The sequence below is a fragment of the Chlamydotis macqueenii genome, chromosome 26, assembly GCF_036417535.1.
Source record: "Chlamydotis macqueenii isolate bChlMac1 chromosome 26, bChlMac1.mat, whole genome shotgun sequence".
Lineage (NCBI taxonomy): Eukaryota > Metazoa > Chordata > Aves > Otidiformes > Otididae > Chlamydotis > Chlamydotis macqueenii.
This window is the reverse complement of record NC_141581.1, coordinates 5,596,774-5,622,798: the sequence shown is the minus strand read 5'-3', so window position 1 is coordinate 5,622,798 and position 26,025 is coordinate 5,596,774. Positions and strand designations below refer to the sequence as shown.

The window sequence follows — 26,025 nt, the reverse complement described above, 5'->3', positions numbered from 1 at the left end:
CTGCACCGGGACTGCACGGGGCATGGGGCACCGGGACTGCACTGGGCACTGCACTGGGTACCGCACCAGGCATGGGGCACTGCACCGGGCACCAAGTACGGCACTGGGCACCCCCAGCCCCAGCCCGGGACAGGGGCCAGAGCCAGGCTTGGCGCCAGGTGTGCCGCTGGCAGGGCCACGTCCCCCAGCCCTCCCCGGGGCGGCCCCAGCACCCGCCAGCCCCCGTTTGCCCCTCGCCATCGCCCCACGCAGCGGGCGCTCCCCGCCCAGCCACGCTCCGCTGCTGGCCGTGCCAAACCCACCCCCCCAGCTGCAGGCACCACGCCGCGGCTCGTAGCGAGGAACAATTTTAATACAACAGAAAACTTCCCAAAGGTAAGAACAGAGCTGGGCAGGAAGGTAGGGTCCCCTTGGCTTTTAAGACATTTTCCATTAAAAAAAAAAAAATCCATTTCCCGCCATATCCACGCCAGCGGCAGGCCGCTGAGCCCCGCTTCCCACGGTGCCGGCAAGCAGGGGGCGGCCGGTGTCTCCCCCAAACCCCGCTGCCTTCCCGAGACCCTCACACAGACGGCGGAGGAAGAAGCAAAGGGAACACCGAGCAGCTCTGGCCGCTCGTTTTTGGGGGTTAAATGGCGCCGGTTTAACGGAGGGAGGAGGAGGATACGGAGCCTGGCACAAACCACACGCGCACAAAAGAATCCCAACACGCAGCCAAAAAAATCCGCCGGCTGCTTCGGGGTAGGGAACACACGCGGTGGCACGGGGACGGCCGACGGCAGCGGGGTCGGCAAACGGGGGACGGTCACCCCATCGCCGGCGCGGTGCCTGAAGGGGGGGGAGGAAACGTTGGTACATGCGTTGTCAAACGGAAACGGTTATATCCTAGAAAACGGTAGAAAGAGGGGGGAAAGGCAGGGTTGAGCCAGAGTTTGTTGGGTAAAAAGCAACGAGGGGAAAGAGGGGCTTGAAATTTCCAAATTACAAGTGAAGCAGCAGCACAGGCCCACGCGGGCTTGGGTTTTTAAAAAAAATAACAAATAAAAAAATTGGCTTTTTATGGATGTCCGTCCAACGAACACCGTGGGACGCGGCGGCAGAAGAAACGCAAAGCGCAAAAACCGACCCTAAAAATCCCGTTGATATTCGCTTCCGGTTGCGGAGCCTGTGGGTAGGCCTCTGCTTTTCCTGCCTGGAAGGGCCGACGGAGCCGGGCGGCTCCAAATAAGAGAATTAAAACCTTTGCATCCACTCTGCGTTTATAAAATGAACCACACGCCTCATCAAACGATGACCCACGTGGATAAACCCACCCCTTCGCATCCCACTGGGGGCTGCCAGCATTTGGGGGATTGTGCTCTGGGTTTGGGTTTTTTTTTTTAATTTTAAATATTCCAATTATCGCCCCCAGTGGGGGGGGGGTTCTTAAGAATTCTGAGGTGTTTCCAGCTAAAACCGAAGTTAAAAAGTGGGGAAAAGCGAGCGAGGCTTTGCAAGGTTAGAAACAGCGTGTCGTGGGGCCGGGGGACGCGCGGGAAAGCCGGGGCCGGACCCTGTGGGGGTCCTGTGCTGCCCCTTAGCTTATAAAAGTAATAAATTAATTAACGAATATTTGCATCCAGTCCTTTCTATACACAAAGGTTGGGGCCCTGCCGGGGAAAGGCCGCCGCCGGAAAAGCTCCCGCGTCTCTATAAAAATATGAGCATCTTTCGGGGAGTACAAAAAGCCTCTCGGGGAGCGGCAGCGCCCGACGTCCAAGACGGCTCCGGGGACGTTTAGCTCATGGATACGCCACGCGGGATGGGGTTTTTCGGGGAGGCGGTGGGATGCCGCGGGGTGCCTGAACCATCCTCGGGCGCCGGTGTGGGGCTCAGGGGTGCTTGGCCCCGCTCCACGCGCTGCCCCGGGGTGCTGGGAGCTGAGCACCCCCCGGCTCCTGGCCCCGTGCCGGCGGCGGCGGCCGGTGGCCGGTTGCTCTCTCCCCGCAGTTCCGGTGCTGCCGGGAGCCGTGGTCCCGATAGCGGCATCCATCCCACCGCGGCGAGGAGGTGCTGCCGTCCGGCGGCTCGGCGTCGCCGATGGGGTAGGAGCCCTGGCATTCCCACTCGGCCGCCGCCGGCTCCTGCTCGTCGCTCTCGGAGCCCTGCACCGCGATCTGCGGCACCGGGCTGGGCTTCGGCTTGGCGCCAGCCGCGCCGCCGCACCAGAGAGCTGCGCCCTGCCCGGCTTCGCTCTTGCCGCCGTCTTCGCTTACCGGCTCCGGCTCGTCGAAACTCACTTCTTGAACCGCTTCTTGCTTCTTGAAGGAGTCCCGACGCTCAGAGAGGTTCAAGCGCCGCATGACCACCACCTCCTGGTCCCGCTCGTACCTCTCCCCGAGCCGGGAGCTGGCGGGGTGATAACCGTGCTCCCCCGTGTACGCCGATGCTTCGCCCTCCCCGACAGCCTCTCCGTCCGTCGCAGGCATCTCCAGCCCCAGTTTCCGGCCGCCGACGGTTTTCTTCTCCGCCAGGATGGTGGCGATCTTCTCGGCCGACTGGACGCGTTTGAGGAGGGGGGAGCGGGGGCAGTCGGCGCTGCGGGGTCGTGAGCTCTGCCGGACGATGGTGGGGGGGGACAGTGTCTTGCCCTGGAAGGAATGGGGGGTTTTGGGGTACCCTGGGAGCGGGGAAGGGGAGCGCTGGGGAGAAGGTGGGCGTTGGGCGGATGAAGGGGTGCAGGCGAGGGGCGAGGGGGGGATGCTGCTGGTGGATTTGCGACGTCCCACTTTGTAGCGTTGCCCACCCAGTTTGGGCGCCAGCCCGTGCAGGGAGCTGGGGCGCACGTGGCCGGCGGGCGACGTTGGGGTGCTGGAGGAGGGAGAGGTGCTCTGCGGGGAGACAGCATCTGCCGAGAAACAGGTCACCGTGAGGGACGGGACGGGGGGGGCGGGGGACGCGCGGCATCCCCGCCCCGCCCGCAGCCCCCCGCTGACACCGTGGGCCGGGGTACCTGGGGGCAGGTCGGGAGCGGGGCTGCGGCAGGGCGTGGCGGGCCCCGGGGACAGGCTGTGCGTGGGGGACTCCGGCAGGCTCTCGCTGGAGGACAGCGAGTGATGGAGGCCGGAGGAGAAGCTGCGGCTGGTGTGCAGGACCGACGCCTGCTTGGAGATCTTCTTAAACAGGGATTTTCTCCTGGCGGGAGAGGACGTGGAGGCGGTGGGGAGAGGAAGAGCCTCAGCCCCTCCTTAAAACTGGCGGCCCCAAGTCTGCCGAGCCGGTGCCGGCAGGAACGGACCCCGCCGGACACCCTGGTACGGCAGAGCCAGAGCATTCCCCACCGGACAAAAGCCATTTTATCCCACCCCGGCTCACCCACCTGTCCTGGCCGTCCCTTTTCCTGCTCTTCTTGCTCCTCCGCGCCATCCTGGTCTTGGAGCTGTTTTTCCGAGCGGGGCCGATTTTAATGGAGGTGTTCTCCAGGGCGGTGGTCCGCAGGGCCACTTTGTTCCCGCTCTGAGTGGCACAAAATGAGTCGCTGGAGCCCGAGCACCGGATCCGAACCAGCTCGCCCCTCGGCTGTCAGCGGAGGCAATGCCGGGGAGCCGCCGGATTGATGCGCCGGTGCCGGGCAAGCCGCGCGGCGCCGGTCACCCACCTTCAGCAGCAGCTCCACGACGTCCCGGTGAACCAAACCCAGCACTGACTCGCCGTTCACGTGCGTGATGAGATCTCCCGCTCTCAGCCCTGCTTCCTGCGCAGGGCTCCCCTCTTCCACGCTCTGCAAATCGCAAGACCGAGATTTTTACGGGGATGCGAGCCTAAGCGTCCTCCTGGGGCGCTCCCACCGGTGTCTGGCGCTGCCGGTCCCTCCCCACGCGGGGCCCGGGCCACGTACCCAGACCATATGGTGGACGGTGTAGACGTCGCTGTCGCCCATGTAGACGCGGATGGCTCGCAGGGTGAAGCCGTACTTCTTGCCCGAGCTGTGGATGATGATGGGGGGCCGCAGGCTGGCGATGGCGAGGGACGAGTCCCGGCTTGGGGAGGAGTCGCGGGAAGAGGGGTTGGACGAGAGGGAGTGGGGGGAGATGGGGCTCATCAGGGCGCTGCTGCCGAAGTCGTCTGCAAGCGGGAGAAGCCGGCTCAGTCCGGGAAAACCACGCGGCACCCGCCACCCAGCAGGACAAACCGCGCGGCGCAGGCACCTGATGTGATGATGAGGGACAGGGCTGAGACGGAGGCGGATTTGGGGACGCGGCCGCCCGGCGAGGCTCTCTGCCTGTCCGGCGCGTCCTTCTGGCTGCTCAGCCGACGGCTCCCGCCCGGCTCCAGGCCCCGAGGAGTCGAGTTTTTCGTGCCGGTGCTGTTGCTCCGCAGGCGGATGCGGTTCAGGCTGACGAGATCGGCTGCGCAGAGGGGAGCGGAGGGAGCGTTTGGGGATGTGGAGAAGCCACCCCACCCCACGTGGGACCTCGGCTGCCCCCGGCGCATCCCACATCGGCGCCCGCAGCCTACGCACCGGATAGTGCCGACGGCTTTGCCGTGCTGCCAGTCCCCGCGTCGGGGTCTCCCAGCACAAATTTGGGTCTCTCCGGCTTGGAGAACGCCACGCAGGGGCTTTCATCCTCCGAGGAGAAGGCAAATTTGGGCATGGTGTCCAGGCTGTAGGTGCTGGGCAGAGCGGCAGGGCTGCGGCTTCGCTCGTGCCGGGAGGTGTACGGCGTGGAGCTGCAGGACGTCCAGGAGCGGAGCCTGCGCGGGGACAGCAGGAGGGCTTGAGACAACCGAAGGTGGGCAACGGGGATGGCACCGGGCTGCCGCGGCACCCCCGGACACATCCCAGCGACGCCTCCGCAAACCCTCGGCGCCGGCACAAACCCATGCTGGCGCCGCATCCCCCCATCTCGGCACACACCGGGGCTCCGCGCCCGCCAGCCGGCTCCTCTCCTCGTCTCCCGAGTGCCTGTCCCACCGCTCCTCTTTGTCCTCGCCGTGACTCCGCTCGGAGGACGAGGGGCTGAGGTTGGAGTTCACCGCCAGGAATTCAGAGCTGCTGTACACCTGAGGAGGAGACAAGGAGCAGAAATTCGGGAATGCCCAGGCGCTCCGGCCGTCAGCCGAGACACCGATGCTCGGCGCAACCCCGCCAGCCGCAGCACCCGTCTGTAATGCCGGAGGAGGGACTGGAGCACCTTGCTGAAGCGATGGGAGCAGGAGGAGAACTGCCCGATCTCCACGGACGATTCCTCGTCATTGGTTTCCTCGTCCTCCGAATCCAAGTGGTGGTACCTCTCGGAGCGAGCTGAAAGCGAGAGCCACTCCGCGTCACCACCCTGCCCGCCACGCGCCGCGTCCCGCCCGGGCGGCAGCTGTGTTGTGGCTGACAGCCGCGTCCCGAATCCCAGGAGAGTTTTGGGGTGAGAAAGTAAGGGTTTTGGTAAAGCTGAGCAGCCTCAAAACAGGATTGCATCCGTTTCGCAACGAAGTCAACGACCGACTTCGCCCAGGAGATTTTCATCTCCTGCGGGAGCACCCGACCCGCAGCTGGGATAGCGGAGCGGCAGCGGAGAGGGGGAACGGGGCTGGATTTGGCCTCACTGTCGAAGTAGCTGGTGTCGTCCTCCGACTCCAGCTGCGGGATGAACTCGGCCTTCTGCCGCAGCAGCCCGTTCCAGTCCAGGTGGAGGAAGAAGGAATGGTGCTTCACCTCGTGCGCACCCCCTGCCAGGCAGAGAAACCTGCGTCAGGGGGACGGGGCAGGTGCCGGGATGCTCCCGCTCCCGTCCCAAACAGCACGAGCTCTCCTCCGCGCAGGGCGAACGTGCTCAGGGCAGGACGGACCGGAGCCCTGCGTTGCTTTTCCAGGGTGAACCCCGAGCAGGGTCCTCCTCCCAGCGTCCTCAACGCGGCAGGACGCACGCGGGGTGCCAGGTCACCCCTCAAGCGCTGTGCCGTGCATACCGGTGCCCAAGCGCTCGAGGGGACACTGTCTCAGCAACCGCGTGATCAGGTCCTGGGCGTCCGCAGGAAGAGCCTCGTCCCCTTCCGGCCACATAATTTCATCTGCAAGGGAAAAGGGAAAGGGAGTTTGGAGTGGCTGGAAGAGTTTGGACACAACAACGTGACGATGCGAGGTGGCAGAAGTCACTTCTGAGCAAGAGGAAAGTCCTCCAGGAGCTGCAGCAGGTAAAAACGTCCTCCCAAAGCGGGAAACCAAAGCTTGAGGAGCCTTCTCGCCGTTCAACCGAGTACGAAACGAAGGAACGAAGCTCTCCACGTGTGAAGGACACGCCACGATGGCCAGGAAGATCGAGACGAGCAGCAAAGCTGCCACCGACACTCACCACTGATGACCTGCCCAAAGAGCTCCTCGGGGGTGTCTCCGAAGAAGGGGACGCAGCCCACCAGGAACTCGTAGAGGATGATGCCCATGGCCCACCAGTCGACGGGCTTCCCGTAGCCCTGTATGAGGATGACTTCCGGGGCGATGTACTCCGGAGTGCCGCACACCTGCGCGGGAAGCAGTGGCTGATGCCTCCGCAACGACCTTTGCACCAAGTCCCGAGGCGGTTCCGGTCCCCGGTGGTGGCAGATCGGCCAAGCGGAGCAGGGCCTCGTACCTGCTTGTCCATGAACTCCCGCGTGTCCTTCTCCATATGCCCTTCGTAGAGGTTCGTGGTCATGTTCATCAAGCCGATCTTTGACAGACCGAAGTCTGTCAGCTTTATGTGGCCCATGGAGGTGATGAGCAAACTGCAAGAGAAGACAGACGCCCTGCAATGACGCTGGTTGCTCCTGGGGAGACCTGGGCAGGATCAGCCAGACCCCAGGGCCTCTGGTCCTGGTTCAATAGCACAGAACCAGGTTTTTGGGCACCAAAACCCATGACCTCATTCTCCCTACCCTCTTGGCGTGGATCAGTCCCTCTTCCATCCCCACCCAACCCCAATCCTGTCCTTGCTCAGACCTGACCCATGTCCTCACTTGTCGGGTTTGAGGTCCCGGTGGACGATGCCGTAGTTGTGGAGATACTCCAGCGCAAGAACGGTCTCTGCGAAGTACATCTTTGTCATGTCGACGGGTAGTGGGCCCATGTTCTTCAGCAACGTGGCACAATCTCCTCCTGCGGGGACACGGGTCCTCCTGAGCACGGGGGGCTCAGAGAAGGCAGGGAGGTCAGCGAGCAGGGCGACACCGCCTAAGCAGGCTCCCAGCCAGACCCTCCCATCCCTCCTTGGAGCAGTGCTGATCCCTGGGCATGGGGCACAAACGCTCTCCTAGGTGAGCATGGCCACCACCTTCATCAAGGTGAGACTCAGGATCACCAAAGCATCTCCTCCTGCTTCCCTCTGCTCCCTAGAGCAAAGCAGGGCAGGAGATGGCCGGGTGGTGTCCTCAGTGCTCAGACATTGATATCGTCCGCTTTCTCCAGACCCAAATCCCGTTCTCACCTTCCACGTACTCCATCACCATGCAGAGGTGTCGCTTCGTCTCGAAGGAGCAGAACATGCTGACCACGAAGGGGTTCTCCGCGAAGGTGAGGATGTCCCTCTCCACGAACACCTGCTGGATCTGGTTCCTCAGGATGAGGTTCTGCTTGTTGATCTTCTTCAAGGCGAAGCGCTGCCGCGTCTCCCTGTGCCTCACCAGGTACACGGCCCTAGGAGAGAGCAAAATGGCTGGACCTCAAAACAAGTCCTCCAGCCACCAGGATCGACCCACGCAGCACCACGGGGCTCGGATGGGGAGGGCTCTGGAGACATTTACAGATGGAGTCAAGTGTTAGGAACTTCCCAGCTCACCCGTAAGCCCCATTGCTGATCAGCTTGATGGTCTCAAAGTCCCCCTCGCAGGGCTTCCTCCGAGGAGCGGTGGCCGAAGGCTGGCTCTGAAGAAGACACGGAAGGTTTTTAATGTTTCCCAGCACGCTGGTGCTCTGAGCGCTGGCAGGAATTCACCGAGCACCATCACGTATCACCTCTGAGTGCTCCTCGCTGCCAGAGGACAATCCCTCCCGGAGCCCTCTCCAGCCACAAACCCCAAACCAGAAGAGCAAGATGCTCTGCAGATCAAGAGCCCACTCTGAGCTCTGTCCACTCAAGAAGCAGCCACCCTTGGGGACAGCCAGAACTAACGTCTCCCAGCCTCAGACAGCAGAGGAGCTGCTCCAAGGAGTTTTGGTGTGGGGTGAGGCAGGACAAAGCTGGAGGCAGCAGGTGGGACACGCAGGTAGGACCACACTCACCTCACAGGCATCATCGTTCTCCGGCGTGATGGTGTTCCCGCTGTCGAAGTGATCCAGCTGGACCATTTCTGCAGAAGACAGGGATGGTTTTCACCTTCTTCATACTCAACCCCCACCAAAATAACCCCCCACCAACCACTCGCCCTCCAAACTCGGAGAACCTGCGGAGATTTAGCCACGCGCTTTGCTCAAGCTATCGCATGGAGAAATTCAGGTCACGGCGTTGAGAGGTTCAACACAAGGTTAAACATTTATATAATTCTCTTTTTTCCGTAGTCATTCCCGTGCTCTTTGGGGATTATGGTTCCCCCCCAATGCCGTGGCTTCCTATGGATTAAACGTTCTTGCGCTTAATCTGCTTTGCTGAACGTGCTGGGAGCAATAACGAGGGATGTGGGGCTGGCCGGGAGACTCGGACACCGTCCCGGTCCTGCTGCGACCCACCCCATGACACCAGCTCAGCCCTTCCGGTGGCCCCTACGACCTCCCAGTGCTCGTTCACGCTTGCCAGTGACCAAACTGGGAGTCCGCATCCCACGGCAGACGTCAGGGCCACCAGCCCAAGCGGTTCCTTACCCTCCAGTGGGTCCTTGACGAGCCCCAGTTGGCTGATGATGTATCGGGGAATATCGGTCTTTATTCCCTGGCCAACTTTGGCGTGTCCTTCCGCAGCTTCCAGGAGGTGGTAAAACTCCTCCGGGTCGAACTCCTGGATGAGGAAAACCGAGAAGAGTTGAGGAGCAAGGCTTTGCCGTTAAGCCTTTCCTCTAAGGTGACACCTGTAGTTGGAGACAGGCTCTGGATGCTTGGAGGAGAAAGCTAAAATCTCTGCTCCTGTTTCTACCATCGCTCCCCAAGCGTTCCCAGTGTAAAGGGTCGATGGAAAAAAATAAAGCCCCATGAGCTCCTCCTTCCAGCTGCAGGAACCGCAGCACAAAGGCAAGTGCTTCAGAAATTCAGTGCAACAGCTAAAAAAAAACCTCCTGAAAACGGATGAGAAAGCTTGCCAAGAAGTTCACATCTCCCTGCTATGCTAGGGAAAAACAGCTTGTCCTCTCCAAGAAATGGCTTTCCTGTTAGGAACGGTCTTAGCTCCTTGCAGCAGCCTGGCCAGGATGGTGAGGAGCAGCAGTTCCCGTGGTGGACCAGGCAAGGTGATGAGAAGATGCCTTGTCTTTCACGGTCTGTGCCCACCCGGAGAGGAGGCTTTGACCATGAAAGACAAGACACATCAGGAGCTGCCATGTCTTACCAGGCATTCCAGAAGGCGAGCAGGACGGGAGATGATGATCAGCAGCTTCCTCACCAGTTGGTCGATGAACTTCACCTCCTCGCTCTCCGAACGCTCCTGAGCCTGCCGGAGAGGAGACAGAAACCAAGCGTGTACTGGTGGCCTCAGGAGATGACACTGGGCAGAGAATTGGCCTGTACTCACATCTCGGAGCATCTTCTCGAGTTTCTCCTGCAGCTCCATGAAGTAGCGGGAGGTGATGAGAGCTCCCTGGGACTTGGCCAGGCAGTCACGGGCCAGCTCAATGATCTGGTGGTGGATGAAGCCCAGCACCCCGTCTGCCAGCGGCAGAGTGCTGCTTGGAGAGAAGTTTGTGATGGTGTCCTGCAGACGCTCTTCCATTTGGGCTGTGGCCTGCAAGGCAGAACGGAGGGTGATGCCCAGGAACACGCAACCCCATACCACGCGTTGGGTTTGGCCAGCCAGGCCACCTGCTGCAGCTCCAATATCCACGTGCACACCACGGCCCCACCTGGGCGGCTGGAGAAGCTCCACCAAAGTCTCCAGAGACCATTGCCTGCATGCGTGATGAGGCAGACTCGCGGGCCCCTGGCTCCCCAGTTCTTTGCCACGTTTCCAGTGTCCTTAACACCCCTCCCCAGTACCAACCATACATTCCAGCACGGAGCAGAGATTGTTCTGGAGAAGATGCTCTCAGAACGCTGTGGAGGCACCAACGCGCCAACCCTCCCTGGTCCCAGCTGTTACCTTGGGGAACCGCTCCTTGTAGACGTGGTTCATCATCACAACCTCGTTATCAAACGTTCCGCTCGTCCGTCCAGGGCTGTGGAGGGAGGAAACCGGTTGCGTTACGAGGTCCGAGTCATTTACATCCATGCAAATAACTGGAGCGCAACGTGTTCCCTTCTCCGCACTCCCGCTCCGAGGCAGTGCGAGCTCATCCGACCGGAGCCGTCGGCCTCGGGCCAGCGCTTCCAGCAGCATCCCTCCCACCACGCCGGGATCCGGAGGTCCCTGGGATCGTTAACCGCTATGGAATAAACGCGGCGATTAAAACCCGACCCGAGCTGCTTGCTGCTGGCCCCAGCCCAGCCTTTGCTGGTGTCTCCTCGGTGAAAACCTCGCCACCTGCAGAGCCCTGGCAGATAATTAATGTGATGTTAATGACATTTCAGCAGGGCTACAGCTCTGCCATCGGTGCGAAGAGGGTCGGGAGCTTTTTCAGAGCGAAATGAGGATTTAACAGAAACGTCCCCTGCAAAAAGCAGAAGCTCCTGGTGCTGGACAAGCAGAAATGTGACCGGCTCCTCATGCGGGACGTGGCCTTGGAGCGGCCACCCGGAGCTGGGTGGTTCCGCAGGGTCAGCCCGCGCGATGCTACAGCCACCGGCCTGATGCTCTCCCCAGATTTTCCTCCCCGCAGCCCACAAGTGTCCGTCCACCCACGCTCCTTGTTTTTGGCAGAGGCAAAGGCCAGGCTCATGCTCGCCCCAGCAAACACGGGTGATGTTTCCTGACCCCAGCCCAGAAACGGGATTTTTTTAACCTTTTCACGGCCGGTCAGGGTCAGGTGGCCTCCCAGCCCTGCCCTGCTTGAGCTCCTGCTCGGTGGTCCCCTCCTCTCCACTGGAACCTCTGAGACAATTGAGCAAGCTGCTGCAAACCAACTGTTCTGGCACAAATCCCCCTTTCTCCAGCTTCAGCCTCGGGAAACCTCATTCTCGGGTGTCGTATACTGCCAGGAGAGCAATGCCACATCCCAACAGCTGAGGAGATGCTGAGAACCAGGCCCTAACGCCCAAAATCACGGAGCTTAGGATCACAGGATGGTTTGGGTGGGAAGGGACCTTCAAAGCCCACCCAGCCCAACCCCCCTGCCAGGAGCAGGGACATCTCCAACCAGATCAGGTTGCTCAGAGCCCCGGCCAACCTGGCCTGGAACGCTTCCAGGGATGGGGCATCCACCACCTCAACCCATAGCTTCTCCGCTCCCCTTCAAGGGAAAACCCGTGTGGGGGTCAACACCTTGGGACGGGCTTAGCGGGACGAGGATGTCCCAGGAAAGAGCTCACGGGAGGGCAGAGGATGTGCTGGACGTGCCGGCTGCCGTCATCCCGGCAGCGCCGCGGGCGCTCCCCACGGCGGGCACCGTACCTGAGGCTCCTGGATCGTGGGCGCAGGCAGGGCGAGTGCCGCCCCTCCTCATCCGTGACGCTCTCCGTACTGCGGAAATGCTTAGAAAGGAAATGCAGCTCGTCGGGGGTGGGCTGGTACGGCAGCTGGTGCAGGCGCTCCTGGGAGGACGAAGACGACTGGGAGGAAGGACAGACACGGGGGGATCAGGAGGTGGATCCGTGCTTCCGGGCAACGGGGCAGAAACCAAGAAGCCCACAAGGAAAATATTCCTCGGAGCCTCTTGGGAGGCTGGAAACTCTAATGGGCAGCACACTGTGCTCAGGAACGTGAAATACGGACGGCAAGGCGGCCCGGGGAGCTCTGTGCTGCCCGCTCCCACCCCAAACCTCCTGCGTTCCCACTGCATCCGGCTCCGCTGAGCCCCCCATCCCTGGTACCCGCAGCATCCCGGGTGGCTCCCGCCCGGCCGTTCCCCCACGTGGTTGGGATGTGCCCCGTGTGTGCTCCACCTGGGACGCGCGGGAATGCCGTAACCCCCGGGGATGGGATGCCGTAACCCCCGGGGATGGGATGCCGTAACGGTCAGGGATCCCCCAACCCCCGGGGATGGGATGCCGTAACGGTCAGGGATGGGATGCCGTAATGGTCAGGGATCCCACAATCCCCGGGAATGGGATGCTGTAATGGTCAGGGATGGGATGCCGTAACGGTCAGGGATGCTGTAACCCCTGGGAACGGGATACTCTAACAGTCAGGGACGCTGTAACGGTCAGGGACGGGATGCTGTAACCCCCGGGGACGGGATGCCGTAACGGTCAGGGACGCTGTAAGCCGCCTGCCAGGCTCCGCGGCTTTCTTAGAAGCACATTTGGAAAGCACGACACAGCTAAAGCACAAGGTCCTCGAGGAACCGGCTGCCTAGGAACCGACGCCGCGGGGCTCGGGAGGCATTTCACCAAAAATCAAGGGTTTTGGGTTCTCCTCGCCTGCTGCCACGAGAAAGCCAACGTTACCGAAACAGTGGAGCTGGGCGTGTTGGTCCCGTAGCCAGAGGAGGGTAACGAAGCCAGTGACCACCTTCTGCCATCAGCCCTGCGAGCGCAAACGTGGCCATCACACACGGGGACAAAAACCAACAGCCAAATGAAAATAACGAACGCCGGGGCGACGGGGGCGGGAGGGGGACGCAGGTTTGGCTGGAATAATAAAGCCCGGAAAGCTTTTATCAGAACGGACCGAAACGGGGCGAAAGAAGAGGGGTTTTGCAGGGGAGAGGGGCTGTTCTGCCACCCCGGCACGCGGGGGACAGCGGCGGCGAGCAGGGTCCCCGGGAGGGGACAGTGCTGGGGCTCGGCCAGCTGGCGAATGCGTTTCAGATGGAAGGGGGGGAAAAAAAAAACCCAACCCTGCGAGAATCTGATTTTTAATTACAGCAAAATTCAGCCTCCTGGGACTCTGTCCTGTGAGAAACGGGGATTGCTAAAGGCTCATCCAGAGGCGCCCGGCGCCGCAGAGCGGAGCCCGGTTATAAACAGGAAGGCAAATGCTCCTACGTAGGCGAACGCTTCCTCTTGGAGACGTTTTTAAGGGACGGGGCAACGTCCAGGTCAAGAGGAGGCCCTGCACCCCCCGCTGCCCTTTCCTGCGCGGGGCCGGGGATGGCGGGAGCTGGCGGGGCGCCGGATCCGGCACCGGCACCACCGCGTGCCCTCGCCGCCGGCGGGCTCGCACACCCCCGCTTTGGCTTTTTGCCCGCTTACGAGCGTGAAAACCGTCCGTAAGCCTCCAGCTTTTTTCCGCCTGGCGATCGATGGGTTAAAAATCAGCCATCCGCCCCCACGTGTGCAATTAATTAATTAGCTAAACAGGATTTTGGCATCTGTGTCTGGAGCAGCGTGGGCTGGGGAGGGGGATGCAGCAAGATCGGCCTCTGTGGGGACCGGCCGAGCATCAATCCCCGGATATCTGCCGAATATCCGTCGGGAGCACTCGGAGCGGGTCCGAGCCGGGGTCGGGCTCGTGGCTGGGGACCGCGTGATGGGAACAGGGATATTTCTGCTTCCGGAGCTGCAGGGAGCCTGGTCCCAGAGCAACGCGTCCAGCCCGGGACACAGACAGAGAAGGGCTGTGCCGACGCGGAGCAGCCGTCTCCCACCGGAACGCAGCCCCAGCCCGTCCCCGGTACTCGCCTGTCAGTCCGAGGAGCATGGCTGGGGGGACGAGAGGCACCGGTCACGGCAGGGCAAACGACGCCAGGCCAAAGATCAGGGAGAAAAAACACCAAAAAAAAATGAAAACCAAATCACGTGAATTACGATTCTCAGGGAATATCGGTGGCCGGGGAGGGGGCCGGAGCGCGCACCTGCGAGCGAAGGGGAAGTTGACGGAGGTGCTGGCGGAGAAGTTGCGTGGGCTGTCCAAGGGGCTGCTCCCGGCTGCGGGGAGAAACGGGGAAAAGTCACCCCCCCACCCAGCCCGCTGCGACGCCAGGGGAAAGAGGGGGTACATCGCTTCCCAAGCCGTTCCCGCCTGGAAAAGGCGGCCAGGACCCGACCCCGCTGCTGCCCTCGGAAACATTTGGGTAATTTTGGGAGATGCTCAGCCCATCCCCTGGGACATCCCTTACCTGTCGGCACAGAGAGGGGGGAGAGGGGCCGCGAGAGGGTCGGCGAGGGGGTGCCCACCACTAAGCTCTTCCTATTGCTGCTTCGGCAACTAGGGAAGGAAAAAAAGGGAATTAATTTGGGGAAGCAAAGGCCGGGCAGGGCCGGCCGGGCTCGGGCACGTACGGGTCCGTTTGCACGCGACGCCCCGCGCCAGGGGACGCGGCTGCCGTCACCCCATCGATGACGGATCTCGCGCCGCAGGGGAGATCAATCCCCGGCTCCGCGCTGCCGGAGACGAGCCGGCGGGGTTATTTTTAACGAGGAACTGTCTCCTCCGGGTCCCATTTCTGGTTTTGGCCGGCTGGGGAGCGCAGAGGCAGGCGGCCCCTCGGGCAGGAACAGAAAAGGGATCTCAGAGGAGGAAGCGATGAAAACGCCAAGCGGCCACAACTGCTCCGTCACGTGGAAAATGCCCCCCCCCCCGCCCTGGCTGCTACAAACCCCCCATGCTCGGTGGTCCCCACGTCGCAGCGGGGAGGACAGTCGGTCCCCGGCCCCCCGAGACTTTGCGGTGTCGCCGGGCGTTTGCGACGCCCCGGCAGAGGCTCAGCTCGGCCGCGCTCGGGCAAGCGCTGGGGTCCGTGCTGGCGGCCTCGGCACCTCGACACCCATAACCTCCCGGCATCCCAAGCATCAATCCCTGGATATCTGCCGAGCACCCGTCGGGAGCGCTCAGAGTGGGTCCGAGCTCGTGGCCGGGGCCGGTGCGATCCCGCGGAGCTCTTCCGGACAAACCAAAGCCCACGTCCGCAAGCGCCGGGTCTCCACCTCACCACCTCCATTCCCGCTCTCCCAACGCACAAGATTTCCATCCTCCTGGCAGGAATTTCGTTTCTCCTTTCCTTCCAGCTCCTCTCCAAGCCCCAAGCCCAAGGCTGCAGCCCCGCTCCCGCCGCACGCAGCCCATTTCAAGCCCGTTGCGGACACCACGGGCTCATTGAAGTTCTCTTTCACTCTGCCGAGAGGGAACTGCGGATATCCACAGCCCGGAGCAGAATCCCGCGCTGGCTGGCGTGCGAGCGAGAGGACAACCTTCCCCTTCCTCTCCCCGTGCTTCCTCGGGCTGCAAATCCTGCGAAGGTGACGCTGAAATTCCTCGCCGGGCTGGGAACAGGAATCGGCAGGGATGCCACTAATTATGGGACGTCGTTTAACGGCACACCATGGCCCGGTACACCCGGAAAACCGAGAGGATGGACCTGGCGCAAAGGGATTCTCCCCAGATCCCCAAACCAGAAGCGAATGGCAGCTGTGGTAGCCGGGGCGCAGAGGACGGCATTTCGCAACACGTCGTCCGTCCGGACACATGCGGCACCGACGCACGGCCAACGCCGGCGGCACGTGGCCAGAGCTCGGCGGGCGATGCCCGTCACCCCGTCACCTCCCACCAGCATCTCCCACCCCGCGAGGCTCCTGCTCCCACCCTCAAACTGGGACCCCCAGCTCTCCTGCTCAAGGCTGAACGTCTCGGCCAAGCTGGCGGCCAGGGGCGCTGCGGGGGACCCTCCCCAAACCCTTTGCCTCCGGCTGCACCCTCCCCGCGGCGCCTTCGGAGGCCTCGTCATGATGCCGAAGCCTTCCTCCCCCGACCGTTCGCCCTTCCCTGGCCCCACCGTTCGCTTTTCTTGCTCGGACACCCACGGCTGCAAACGCGCAGCTCAGCACCCACCCCCGGAGCAAGAGCAAACCGCAGCCTCTCGCCGGCGCCGCGTGCCGGATGGGAAGCCGAGGCGCTGCGAGCGAACGCGCTCCGTCGCCGAAGCGGCGCAAAGCAGGGGTTTGTCAGCCGGGAGGGCTGCAGAGAGCGGCCGGCTTCGGCCGCTGCCTTGCCGCTCGGCCCCGCCGCGGGGACCGGGACGCGGCGCGTCTGCGCCGCGCGGGGAGGGGATGCCCCTAGGGACAAGGGGCTTGCTCCCGCTCGCTCGGTTTCATTTTGGAAGTGAAAACAAACCTCTAACGAAGCAAGTTCCAGTAAGGGTGACACAGAGGGAGGCCGGCGTTTCCTGTTTCCGCGCGCTCCACCCTCGGCTCCGCAACCATCTTGCGCCACGTTAACCCCGCTTCGCCTGACGCATCATCTACAGCCGGTTCCCGTCCTCCGTGGCGCGGAAACCTCGGGCCAGAAACGAGCCCTGGGGTAGGGACCAAGCCCCGAAGGCAGGAGCTGGGGCTGCTGCCCTCTCTGCCTCCATCACCCACTTGCACGTCTGGTACCAAAAATGGAGCGGAAAATCGCTGTCAGCATCTCCCGCGCTGCCTCGCCACTGCGCTTATTTCAAAGGACGTGGAAAGTGTGTGACGGCCGGCGCGACCTCGGAGCAGGGAGCAAAATAATGTGTCACCCGTCCCGAGGCCGCCCGCGAGGAGGAACCGGCACCCACGCCGGCAGCTGGCCTCAGCGCGGCACGGCCGGGATGCCCACAGGCGGGAGACGGAGCGCGATCCCGCAGGAAGGGAAGGGTCTGGCCGCGCAGCACGACAGCGGCAAACGGCTCCAGCAGGATCCGGGCGAGCGGCGCTGGGCAGCGAGGAGCCAGCACCGTGCCGTACCGAGGGTCACGCCAACCCGCAGGCAGGGCCGTCACCGGGAAACGCACGGAGGGGCCGCAGCATCCCGCTCCTCTGCCGCGGGATCCGACCCCCAAAACTTCCACGGCGAACACCAGGCCGAAGGCCAGCGGCTCGGAGCAGAGCGGGCGCGGGGTGCCGGGAGCAGCGCGGCGGCGAGGCCGCGTCAGGCCGATAAGGGAGCAGGCGCAGTCTCAAAGGGCAAACAGGCGACTCCGCTCCCGGCTACGTGATCACGGGCACGAGTCGGCGCTCCCGGCTCTCCTCTTCTCATGGCTGCGGAAAACGGTTTTCCTCCATATTCTCCAAACGGGTGCGCGGTGCTCACGCGCCCAGAGATTTGGGGAAGTGCCGTGGATCACCACATCCCGGAAAAGTTGATTTGCAGTGGGATAAGTTTGTATTTAACACCAAAATCCACCGAACCGAGCAGCCGCATCCCGAGTTTCTCCGTGACGTTTCTTCTCCGTGACTTGTGCCGGCGCTGAAGCCGGCTGCCTCCGCGGATGGAGGCCGGGATGGGGGAGGCTGGGGACCGCGCTCTGGTCGGTGAAACGCAACATGCTGCCCGGCACAGGCCACACAAACCTCCCCCACATCTCCAAAACCCCACCGGGCAGCTGGCGTCGCTCTGCTGAGCTGCCCCGGCCCCTCTTCCTGCCCGGCTGAAAGCCTGGCGCTGCGGATGCCACACGCCGGAGCCTCCCAAGAGCACCATCCCAAATCCTAGCGGGGAACCGCGAGGTGCTAAGTCACATCAAGAGTTATCGATTTCTTTGCACTGTAAGAAAGCAGCCTAAAGAAACCGCCTCCCTCCCTGGGACGCGTCCCCGTGCCGCGGTTCCCCGACGGCGGGTAGGACGCCGTACCTGTTAGGTCTGCCGGCGCGTTTTCCCGCGGCGTGCGAGGTGCGAACGGCCAGGGGCAGCATCCGCGGAGGAGAAGAGCCCCGTCAGCCAGCGACCCGCCGGCCGTCCCGCCCCGTGCCGACCATCCCGGCGTCCCCTCGCGGGAAATTAGGATCTCTCAGCCCCCTTAATCCCGCTAAATAACACCATATGCTTTCTGCCCGCCGTTAAATAGGCCAGACCGGTTCTCACCGTGGATTCTAGGAACACCGACGAGAGAAGAGCAAATCCCCTGCCCTTCCCGGGAATTACAGCCTCATCGCGCTCAGCCGGAGGCAGCCGACTGCCCGGATCATCTCTCCAACACACATCTCTCCCAGGGCCCCCCCGGGTTGGAAAACCCCGTCCAACGCCTTTTCTCCATCACGGAGGGTCCCCCTCGCCCGTCCCCGTGGCCGTCATTCCCGCAGCTCGGGCGAAGCAGGCGCCTTCCCGGGGCCGGGATGGGCGCCGGGTGGGTTCATTTGCCAAGCGACCGCGTCGCTTTGCACCCGCAGCGATATTAAAGCCGCTCACGACGGGAATATGTCCTCTCAGCCACCGTGCTGCCTTAAACACCGTTTTAATATAAAACCCTGGGGGGGGTTTACACCCGGGCTGGCTGCAGCACCCCAAATCTGCTGGTTGTCCCCTCCCCGGCGACACGTCCCCTCCACCCACCTGGGACAAGGCCGGCGTTGGAGCCAGAGAACTGGGGTAGCCCCCCCGGCACCTCGTTCACGCAGCAGCCCCTGACTCTGCCCCAGCCCCCCTGCCGAAGGGCTGCGAGCCCTTTGCCCCCCCCCCCCGGGCACCCTGGGGACCCTCACCCCAGCTCAGGACACGTCCCGTGGGTGCGGTGCCCACTGTGGCACGGGGGCTCACAGGGTTATTTCCCCCCTTGTGCATGCAAGACGCCCCCCCACCCCCCCACGTGCCTTCAGGGTGCACCCACACCCCCCGGGACTGGGGCACAGCACCCCAAAACGTGTATCCCCTAACGTCCTGGGACCCTAAACTCTGCACCCCCCGTGACACCGAGCTCCCAAGCACCGCACCCCCCGACGCCCAGCCCGCCCCAGCCTGGCAACCTTGGGGCTCTGAGGATGCACCCCCCCCCCCAAAAAAAAAGCTGCACTCACGGTGCACAGCCCCCCACCAACCACACGCCTCGGAGCGCACCCCTCCTCGGTGCACAGTCCCCCCCCAAAACCATGCACCCCAGGGTGCACTCCTGGTGCAAAGTCCTCCCAAACCACGCACCTCCTGGTGCTCCCTCCCTGGTGCAAAGCCCACCCAACCACGCATCCCGGTGCAAGGACTCCCACCCCCAAACCAGGCACCCTGGTGCCCTCCCCAGTGCAAAGACGCGCCCTCAAACCACGCACCCCAATGCGGAGCCCCCCCCAAAACCACGCACTCCAGTGCCCTCCCCAGTGCAAGACGCGCCCTTCCCCCGCGCCCTCCCAAACCACGCACCCCGGTGCCCTTCCTGGTGCTCGGCCCCTCCCAACCCACGCACCCCGGTGCAAAGCCCCCCTCAAGCCACGCACCCGGGTGCACGCTCCCCCCCCCCAGCCCCGCACGCCGGTGCACGGCCCCCCCAAACACCCCCCCGCCCCCGGCCCCGGTACCTCTTGGAGCGCTGGAGCAGGGCGCCGGCCGCCCGCTGGCCCCGGTAACCGGACGGGGCGGCTCCCCAGCAGCTCGGGTCCGACATCGCCCCCGCCCCGGGGCCCGGCCGCGTCCACCGGTACGGCCCGAGCGGCAGCGGCGGGGGCGCGCGGGGCCGGGGCCGCGCCGGGGGCTGGGACCGGGGCCGCGCTCCCGCTGCCGCCCGCCCCTTCCCGCCCGGCGGCGCCGGGGTTGCCATGGCGACGGGCGGCGCCCCGAAACGGGGTCGGGGTTGCCATGGAGACGGCGGGAGCACCCCCCAAATGGGAGAGGGGGATAGGGAGGGAGTGGGTTACCATAGAAACGAGGCAGCGCCCCAGTATGGGGTCGGGGTTATCGTGGAGATGGGGCTGCACCCCAAAATGGGGTCAGGGTTACCATGGAGATGGGGCAGCACCCCAAAGGGGCTCAGAGTTGCCATAGAGGTGGGGCAGCACCCCAAAATGGGGTCAGGGTTACCATGGAGATGGAGCAGCACCCCAAAGGGGTTCAGAGTTGCCACAGAGGTGGGGCAGCACCCCAAAATGGGGTCAGGGTTACCATAGAGATGGGGCAGCACCCCAAAATGAGAGCTTGGGGTTACTGTAGAGACAGGCTAGCACCCCAAAATGGGATCAGAGTTACCATGGAGACAGGGGAACACCCTAAAATGGGGTCAGGGTTACTATAGAGATGGGACATCACCCCAAAATGGAAGCTTGAGGTTACAGTAGAGTCGGGGCAGCACCCCAAAATGGAATCAGGGTTACCATGGAGATGCAGCATCCACCACCGCTGCATTCGAGGGGTACAAATCCCCCCCAAATCAGCGGGGGTGACCCTAAAGCCTGGGGCTCCCTCGGGGCGGGGAGCACTCCCCAACGGCACCCTGCCACCCATGGGACGCCGTGCTCGGAGGGGCGACTGCCCGGCAGCACCCCAGCACCATGCTCCCATGCCGGCTTTCCAGGAGATCCCGAGCAAAGACCCAGCGACCCAGCGACACCCGTTCTCCTTCATGCCGGTGACGAGACCCCGCATGGCGGCGCGTCGCGGCGAGCAGAGCCCCCCGAGCCGCCTGGCACGGCGTCGCCGCGCTCGCCGGGTGGCAAGCGCCACGGCCAGAAATCCTGACGCCGACGGGGTTGGGCGAGGTTTTCGGCTCGGCAAAAGGGCAGCACCGATGCTGGCGGCGCCGCACCCGCACACAGAGGCACCCGCGGGCGCTGCGGATGGCCCATCCTCATCCTCACGGAGACAAGGCCTCGGCTGAGGAACCGCGTGGCCACGCGTGTTTTCCCACGCGCCGCAGTCGTTTCCGGCAAGGGCTGGCGGAGCGAACGCGGCAGAGGGAACCCTGGCTCCCAGCTGCCCGCAGCCAACGGCTCCCCCGGCTCCGTCTCACCGGGCGCCGGCGGCTCTCCCCGGCAGATGGACGGAGGCGCCCGGCATCACCCATGGGTGCCGGGCAGGCTGCCGCTCTGTCCCGCGGGTGTCACGGGGCGCAGGGTTGGGGCGTGACAGCTGGGTGCCAGCGCACCCATTGCACCTTGTCCCCGGGGGCAGAGCGCAGCCGGGTCCGGCCACCCAGCTTCCACGCCGGCAGCGCCCAGCGGGGCACCGCAGAGGGGCTGGTGGCATTTTGGGTCGGGGCCTCCCCTCCCCACTTCTCCCATGGCGAGGGGGGGGTTTCCTGGGTGGGATGAAGGCACCATCCCCCCTCCTATCACGATGCCCTGCCCTGAGCCGATTTTGAGGCGATGTCCCCCCGAAACCAAGGACGCTCGGAGCCTGAACTCTGGCTACCGCGACGGTGTTCCCATCGGGGCACCCCAAAACGCACCGACCGGTAGCAGAGACAGAGCCACTGTCATGGCCGGGCTGTTTTTGGGGTGCGCGGGGGCTTGGGACAGACCGTGGGCGTCACCCCACGTGTCCTGCAGAAGACAGCATCGCTTTTGGGCCCCCTGCCCCGCACTGTGGGGCATCCCACCTTGCTGCCCCCCTGTTCCCCAGAGGTGGCAGCCGCGGTGCCCGGGGAGGGTTTGGGGGGGGGGGGGCTTACCTCGAGGGGTGCAGGGTTAGTAAGGGGCTGCAGGGGCTCAGCAGCGTCGGGCTCTGGCTGCTCGGGGACAAACTGCAAGGCAAGACGTGCCAGCGCGGCATCAGCGGGGGCCGGCGGGGACCCCCATGGCACAGCCCCCCCAACCGGGCTGAGGGGGCCCGGGGGCAGAGGGGGTGAAGGTCGGATGGGGGACCAGGGCTTGGGGGGGGCGGGCAGGGTGGGGAGAGGGGAGTGGGGCAGAGCCGGAGGGGGACGGGGGACAGCGGGGTCACTGCGGGGTGGAAGGTTGCGGGGGGGACACCGGGGGTTTGGTGCTGCTGGGGGGACGGGGGCTCTGTGGCCCGGGGGTGGGGATGGACCGGGATGGGGACGGACGGGGATGGGGACGGACCGGGATGGGATGGACCGGCGCGGGGATGGACCGGACGGGGACGGCCCGGGGCTCCGCCGCCCGCCCCCGGGGCCGGTACCGGTACCGGTACGGGCGCGGCCCGGCCCCGACTCACTCCGGGGTCAGCGCGGGGATCCTCAGCCCGTCCCGCCGCGGCTTCATCCCGCCGCCGCCGCCGCCGCCGCCGCACCGGCTGCCCCCGCGCTGGGCGGCCCCGACCGGGCTCCCTGCTCGGTCCCGCGGGCCCGGGCCCGCCCCCGCGGCTCGGACTGGCCGGGCTGGGCTGGGCTGGGCTGGGATCGGCAGCCCCGCGCCCCCGGCACTGCCCGGCCCGGCCCAGCGGGAGCCCCGAGCCGCCCCGCTCCCGGGATGTGCGGGCACTGCCGGTGCTGAGACACCGCAGCCCAGTACAGCCCCGGTACAGCCCCGGTACAGCCCCGGTACAGCCCCTGGCACAGCTCCAGTACAGCTCCAGTACAGCCCCAGTGCAGCTCCAGTGCTCCCTCCAGTGGACTCATAGCATAGCCCCAGTACAGCTCCAGTGCTTCTCCAGTGGACCCCCAACACAGCCCAACAGACCCCAACACACAACCCCAGCGCAGCTTTGTAACAGCTTCCTACCACAACCCAGTGCACCCCAGTACACCCCAGTACCACTTACAACACCTCAGAACACCCCAATACGCTCACAGCAGAGCACAGCACGCCCCAGTACACCCCAGTACATCCCAGCACACGCACATCAGGTTCCTCCAGTATCAGAGAACACAGTGATGCCGCCCCAGATTCGGGCACAACGAGCCCCAGTGCCATCCGCCACCCATCCCCGCTGCCACCCGCGATGGTGGTGCTGTGTCCCCAAGCGCGTCCCCTCCCCGGGTGACACCCCGGTAGCCCAGCTCGGGGACTTACGCTCTTCCTCGGCGCGGCAGGCTCAGCTCCTTCTGCAACGAGAAAAAGCGGGAAGCGGGGTCAGAACGCGGCCCCAGGCCTCAAGGGGTGCCACGCGCGGGACCCCCATCGGCCACGCGCCCAGCAGCGTCCCCGCCGCTCGCACCGGGCTGTCACCGCGGGATGGATCCCCGCTCACCGTGCCCGGGGTGCCACAGCTCTCCTGTGCTGGGCCAGGGGGACAAATTGCCCTCCCGGGGCCAGCGCAAGGGGACATCTCCTTCCCGAGTCCCAGGGGCTGGCGGCCCCGCGGCCAGGGCCGGGAGCGAGGGCACGAGGGCGGCGGAGCGGGAGCGGCACACGGCCGCCTGGCTGGAGCGTGGCCACGGGGTGGTGGCTGTGGCCTGTCCCCTACCCCGTCCCCCCGACCCCGGGCGCGGGGAGCAGCCGGCAGCCCCCGCGCTGTTGATTTTTCCGGGTGCTGGCAATATTTCTCTCAAGAGCTGTTTGCTCGCAGGTGGTGCAACGGGGCAAAGGGCGGCTACGCGGGCAGGAGCCCCGGCCCGTGCCATCCTCCCGGTGCGGCGGGCTCCGGCTGGCTCCGGCACAGAGCCAGTGCCCACCCGTGTGCCACCGGGCACGTGGCTGAGAGTGGCACAGGTCCCACGGGCACGCTGCGAGGGGCGCAGGGCGGGACGCTGGCACGCGCAGTGGGTGCACGCGCTGGCTTAACGCCCCCGTCATCGCCGTGATCCCGTGCCCACCGCTGGTGCCCGTCGGCCCCGTACCCCTAAGCAGCTTAACCGCATTCCCCAGGCGGGCAGGGAGCTCCCCGCACACAGGGGCTGCTGCCCCCCACGTGGGGGGCACGCGGCAGCACCCCAGCACCCCACACCCCCCTCGGGGTGCCCGCGCCCCATCCCGCTGCCCACGCCGCGCAGCCCCTGCGGAAATCCCTGGATTGGGGCGCGCTGCAACGCAGTGATGCAGCAGCGTTGCCGTGGCAACGGGTGACATCATGCCTGGGCGCACAGGGACTCGGCAGCCCCCGGGGCCCACGGGTGTGCGTCTGGCCCCGGGGTGGTGTGGGTGCCACGGGGGGTGCGGGTGCAGAGGGTGGGTGTCCGGGGTGGGTGTGGGTGCCCCAGTGCAGCCAGCATCACCGGGTGACCCCAGGCCCGGGCTGGGGATGGGGGTGCAGGGTCCCTGCGTGGAGCAGGAGCCCCCCAGCACCCTCACCCAGCCCTGCTGTGGCCTGGCCCGGACCCCCACCCGCAGCCGGGGCTTTGCCGCCCGTCCCCAAGCAGAAAAGGGTCACGTCAAGGATTTCACCACTCAGCCACGTGCAGATGGGACAGGGGACAGACGCCCCTGTTCCCCACGCTCACCCCTGCCCCGCGGCGCAGCCTCCCCACCCACCTGTGGGTGCAAGGGCGCAGAGTGGTCCTGCACCACTGGTCCAGCACCCAGCACTGCCAGGGGCTCTCCGTCCACGCTGCATCCCCGGGGACAGCCCGAGCGTCCCCCAAGGGCCCTGGGGACCTGCGCGGAGCAGCGCTGCGGGGCCAGCACCCACAGAGGGCCCGATGCACCCATCCGGCACAGCGCATCTCCCATCAGCAGGTCCCGGCGGGAGCCAGGATCAACCATCGGCCGATACCCACGGGGACGGTGTCAGCGACAGCATCGCTGCTCAGAGCTTCCCACGGGGTCATGGGCATGGAGCCACGGCGCCGAGGGTCCCCGGGGGCTGCTGGGAGCGACACCGTGCCCAAGAACCCCGAACGCCGTGGCCCTGGCTCCGAGCGGCCGCCTCGGTGGGGTCGCAGCTCCCACGCGGGGCTCTCGCCCTGGCTGCCTGTGCGGTGCCGCACCAGCTGCCCCGCGGAGCTGCCAGCTCGGACGAAGGCAGCGCGGTGCCATCCTCCAGCCGCCCAGGCGGCTCGGGCCGGGCCCCGCTTGCTGCGGTTCCTTTCTGCGGGCGGGGACGGAGGCACGACGCCTGCCGGAAAATCGGGCTCGGGGCTCAGCTCCACCAGCCGGAGGGGACCACGGTCGCCATCGCTTCCACGGCAGCGGATGCCGGGGTCCCTGCCGGGAGTGGGTGCGGGATGGGTGCCCGTCGGCCTCCTGGGAGCACACAGGGCGCTGGAGGGGGCGGCTGCTCGGAGGGGCAAACCGGGGCTGGCACAGCGCTTCGGCGCAGGCCCGGAGGGACCACGGCGCTCCCCCGGGAGCCCCCAGCCCCCGCACATGTGGGTGCCCACCCCCAAGGACCCCGCGGGGCGGCTGAGGGTCGCAGCCCGCCCCGCTCCCGGTGCTGGGTGCCCGGCTCCCGTCCCGCCCGTCCCACGCCGCTCGCGCGCAGCCCTCGCCCCTCGCCCGCCCAGCGCCCACCTCCCCTCGCACGCCCCCGCCCACAGCACCCAACTCCCACCCGCAGCGCCCACGCACGCACGGCACCCACCTCTCCCCCGCAGCACCCGCCCCCCGCAGCACCCCCGCCTCCCCCCGCAGACCCGCACCCCCCCGCCGGGGCTGCGCTCCCCCCGCGCCCGGTGCCCACCTGCAGGCCCCGCCGCCGCAGGATGCTGGGCTCGTCCATGCCGCCGTGCCCGCCGCCGCCTCCCGCTGCGCCCGCTCCGCCCGGTGCCACCGGTCCGGTCCGCCCCGCCGCTGCCTCCCGGGGCGCCCCCCAGCGGCTCCGCCGCGTTAGCGAGAGCGCATCCGCACGGGGTCCGGGGCTGGCACGGCACGGGATGGCGCGGCACGGCGCGGCACAGTCTGCCTGGCTCGGTACGGCCCGGCACAGCACAGTCTGGCACAGCACAGCACGGCACGGCACTGTCTGGCTGGCTTGGTACAGCCCAGCATGGCACAGTCTGACATGGCACAGCATGGCACAGCACAGGGCTGGCACAGCCTGCCTGGCTCGGTACAGCCCATCATGGCACAATCTGGCACGGCACAGTACGGCACGGCACAGCCTGGCATGGCACAACACAGGACAGCACGGAATGGGGCTGAGCACAGCACAGCCCAGGGCTGGTGCAGTCTACCTGGCTCGGTACAGCCCAGCACGGCAGGGTCAGGCACAGCATGGCACAGTTCAGCATGGCCCAGTGCTGGCACAGCGCAGCACGGCACAGCGTGGGGCTGGCACAGCCTGCCTGGCTTGGTACAGCATGGGCAGGTCTGGCACGGCACAGCATGGCACAACACGGTACTGGCACAGCACGGCACGGCACAGAAGTGGCACAGCCTGCCTGGCTTGGTACAGCATGGGCAG

At 65.3% G+C, this 26,025-nt stretch overlaps 1 protein-coding gene across 7 annotated transcripts; it reads right to left on the bottom strand.

Moving 5' to 3' along the window:
• Nucleotides 1–331: 331 nt before the first annotated feature.
• On the bottom strand, nt 332–25,358 carry MAST3 (microtubule associated serine/threonine kinase 3). Of its 7 annotated transcripts, XM_086767449.1 has the most exons (29): nt 22,936–23,097; nt 22,758–22,789; nt 21,455–21,526; nt 14,242–14,330; nt 13,978–14,050; nt 13,805–13,825; nt 12,629–12,707; nt 11,634–11,791; nt 10,227–10,302; nt 9,663–9,872; nt 9,480–9,581; nt 8,804–8,936; nt 8,228–8,295; nt 7,785–7,870; nt 7,434–7,642; nt 6,967–7,105; nt 6,603–6,735; nt 6,327–6,492; nt 5,944–6,045; nt 5,581–5,703; nt 5,175–5,284; nt 4,898–5,043; nt 4,502–4,734; nt 4,188–4,388; nt 3,878–4,104; nt 3,638–3,760; nt 3,359–3,495; nt 2,993–3,174; nt 332–2,887 (listed from the first exon to the last, which is right to left on the bottom strand). In XM_086767449.1, the coding sequence occupies exons 1-29, from the start codon at nt 23,011–23,013 to the stop codon at nt 1,872–1,874; spliced, it is 4,524 nt and encodes a 1,507-aa protein (XP_086623575.1). In that variant the 5' UTR covers nt 23,014–23,097; the 3' UTR covers nt 332–1,871. The 7 variants fall into 7 exon arrangements, with proteins under 7 accessions (XP_086623575.1, XP_086623580.1, XP_086623581.1 ...); XM_086767454.1 differs by lacking the exons at nt 21,455–21,526; nt 22,936–23,097 and adding an exon at nt 25,303–25,358; XM_086767455.1 differs by lacking the exons at nt 21,455–21,526; nt 22,936–23,097 and adding an exon at nt 23,525–23,615.
• Nucleotides 25,359–26,025: the final 667 nt, after the last annotated feature.